We start from the raw sequence: 1,845 nt of genomic DNA, 5'->3' as shown, positions 1-1,845 counted from the left end.
TTAAATATTACTTAGTAATAGTACTATGAACTCAAAAAAAATAATACGTGTGCAATTATGATTTATTTTATATGTAGATCTCACTATTTATAATTGAGAAGTTATTTTGAATTTTGAAATCAAATTAATAAAAAGATCATTAGTGACAAAAATTCAAAAAAAAAAATTGTGAATGTCAAGCGAAGCCTGAATTTAAATCACACAACACTTTCGAGATAACATGGATTATGGCTCAAAAAAAAAAAAAAAAAAAAGGTTACAAATTTTCATACTTCCAAACTAAGCTTTCCTAATTTAATAATTTTTCGCAATATCTCTCTCTATCTACAACTAAACAACAAAACAAACCCAATAATTTCAAGTATAAAACCAAGACCCAATCAACATAGGCCTCGCCCAAACAACCCGCGGGGTCCGACGACCTCCGCTTACCCCCCGGTCAAGGCCCCAGGGGTTGGGCAGCAACAAGAAGGCCTCACCCATGTCGCACCACCCCAGCCCCGCCGCCCCTCCTCCTCCACCACCGGCGGTTGCGCCGCTCTTAAAACAGAAATCGTGGTCTCCCGACGCCTACCGCGACGAGGCGTGGCTGAGGCGGAAGGGAAACCACGACAGCCGCAGACGGCGGAGCAAGAGCGTCACCGACGAGGACCTCGATGAGCTAAAGGCGTGTATTGAACTAGGGTTCGGGTTCGAATCGCCGGAGATCGATCAACGGTTGTCCGATACTTTGCCTGCTTTAGGGCTCTATTACACTGTTAATAAGCAGTTTTATGAGAATTCGAAGTCCTCCACGACGGCGTCCGAGTGTGACTCGCCGTCGTCTTCCGTTGGTAACCACTCCATATTCGATCCCGGTAATTTCCTCTCTTTTTGTTTCAATATGTCGAGTCTCAAAATTTAAGATAATATCAATTATGTAAAAATAATTATTGTTAAATTAAATTTTAAATAAATTTTATTTTTAAAAGCTTCGTTTCATTAGTTTAATGAAATCTAATTGTGTTTGGTATGTGGGAAACTTGTGGTGAAGGTGATAATCCTCAGACGGTGAAGACGAGGTTGAGACAATGGGCACAAGTGGTGGCTTGTTCGGTGCGTCAATCTTCTAGCTGATCAAGATCATCTCATCAATGGTTTCAATCAAAGCAAACCGACCATGGTTTATTTATTAAAAAAATAATCAAAAAACAACCAACTTGTTTGATTGATGCGAACCAACCATGGTTTGATGCGAATATGCTTCTCCTCCTCCACCATCACCGCCGTCGTTACACTAGTGTTTTTTTTTTTTTTTTTTTTTTTAATTTTATTTTATTTGGTATCTATAAATGTAATAGAATAAAAAATTAAAAAGGAAAAAAAAAAAAAAAAAGGAAATATTGCAGTGGGGATTGACTTTTTGTTTGTTTGGATTTTTTTACCTAATTTGTATTTGCTGTTTGTGCTTTGCTTTCTTTATTTGGTTTTAGGTACAATTAGATATTTCATATCTGATCGAATCTCATGTGAAAAGGTCCAAATTTGTGCGATATTCTTTTATTTTAACTTCTTTTTTTTCTTTTTCTTTTTTATTTCTTCATCCGCCGTGCCAATTGAGCTGCCAATGCTTTAAATTTAGCAACATCTAAAGGAAAAACAGTATTATTCAACCAAATAAGTTGCTAAAATTCGACAACATTAGACTTTGTATCAAGACATCACAAGCACCTACGTAATAACCAAAATACCCTTACTAGAGCTACAAAATATCAATTTGGCACATATATATTTGATTTGTCATTCAACAATGTAGATTACCTAAATGCCTCGTTTGTTTTCAAAAATAAAATGGAAGAAATTAAT

At 36.3% G+C, this 1,845-nt stretch overlaps 1 protein-coding gene across 1 annotated transcript; it reads left to right on the top strand.

Moving 5' to 3' along the window:
* The first annotated feature begins 222 nt into the window (after positions 1-222).
* On the top strand, positions 223-1,532 carry LOC114260488 (uncharacterized). Its single transcript, XM_028200633.2, has 2 exons — positions 223-857; positions 1,034-1,532. Exons 1-2 carry the CDS (start codon positions 482-484, stop codon positions 1,114-1,116), a joined length of 459 nt encoding a protein of 152 aa, XP_028056434.1. The 5' UTR covers positions 223-481; the 3' UTR covers positions 1,117-1,532.
* The last annotated feature ends 313 nt before the right edge of the window (positions 1,533-1,845 follow it).

The sequence above is a fragment of the Camellia sinensis genome, chromosome 4 (genome assembly GCF_055761805.1).
Source record: "Camellia sinensis isolate YWXY chromosome 4, ASM5576180v1, whole genome shotgun sequence".
In the NCBI taxonomy this organism is placed as follows: Eukaryota; Viridiplantae; Streptophyta; class Magnoliopsida; order Ericales; family Theaceae; genus Camellia; species Camellia sinensis.
Note: the sequence above shows the minus strand (reverse complement) of the source record. Positions and strands in the feature narration are given on the sequence as shown.

Bases quoted from the DNA above. Each gene is read 5' to 3' on its own strand.
- LOC114260488 (XM_028200633.2), top strand. From the start codon at position 482: ATGTCGCACCACCCCAGCCCCGCCGCCCCTCCTCCTCCACCACCGGCG. The intron at 858-1,033 runs GTAATTTCCTCT...CTTGTGGTGAAG, and splicing joins CCACTCCATATTCGATCCCG to GTGATAATCCTCAGACGGTG.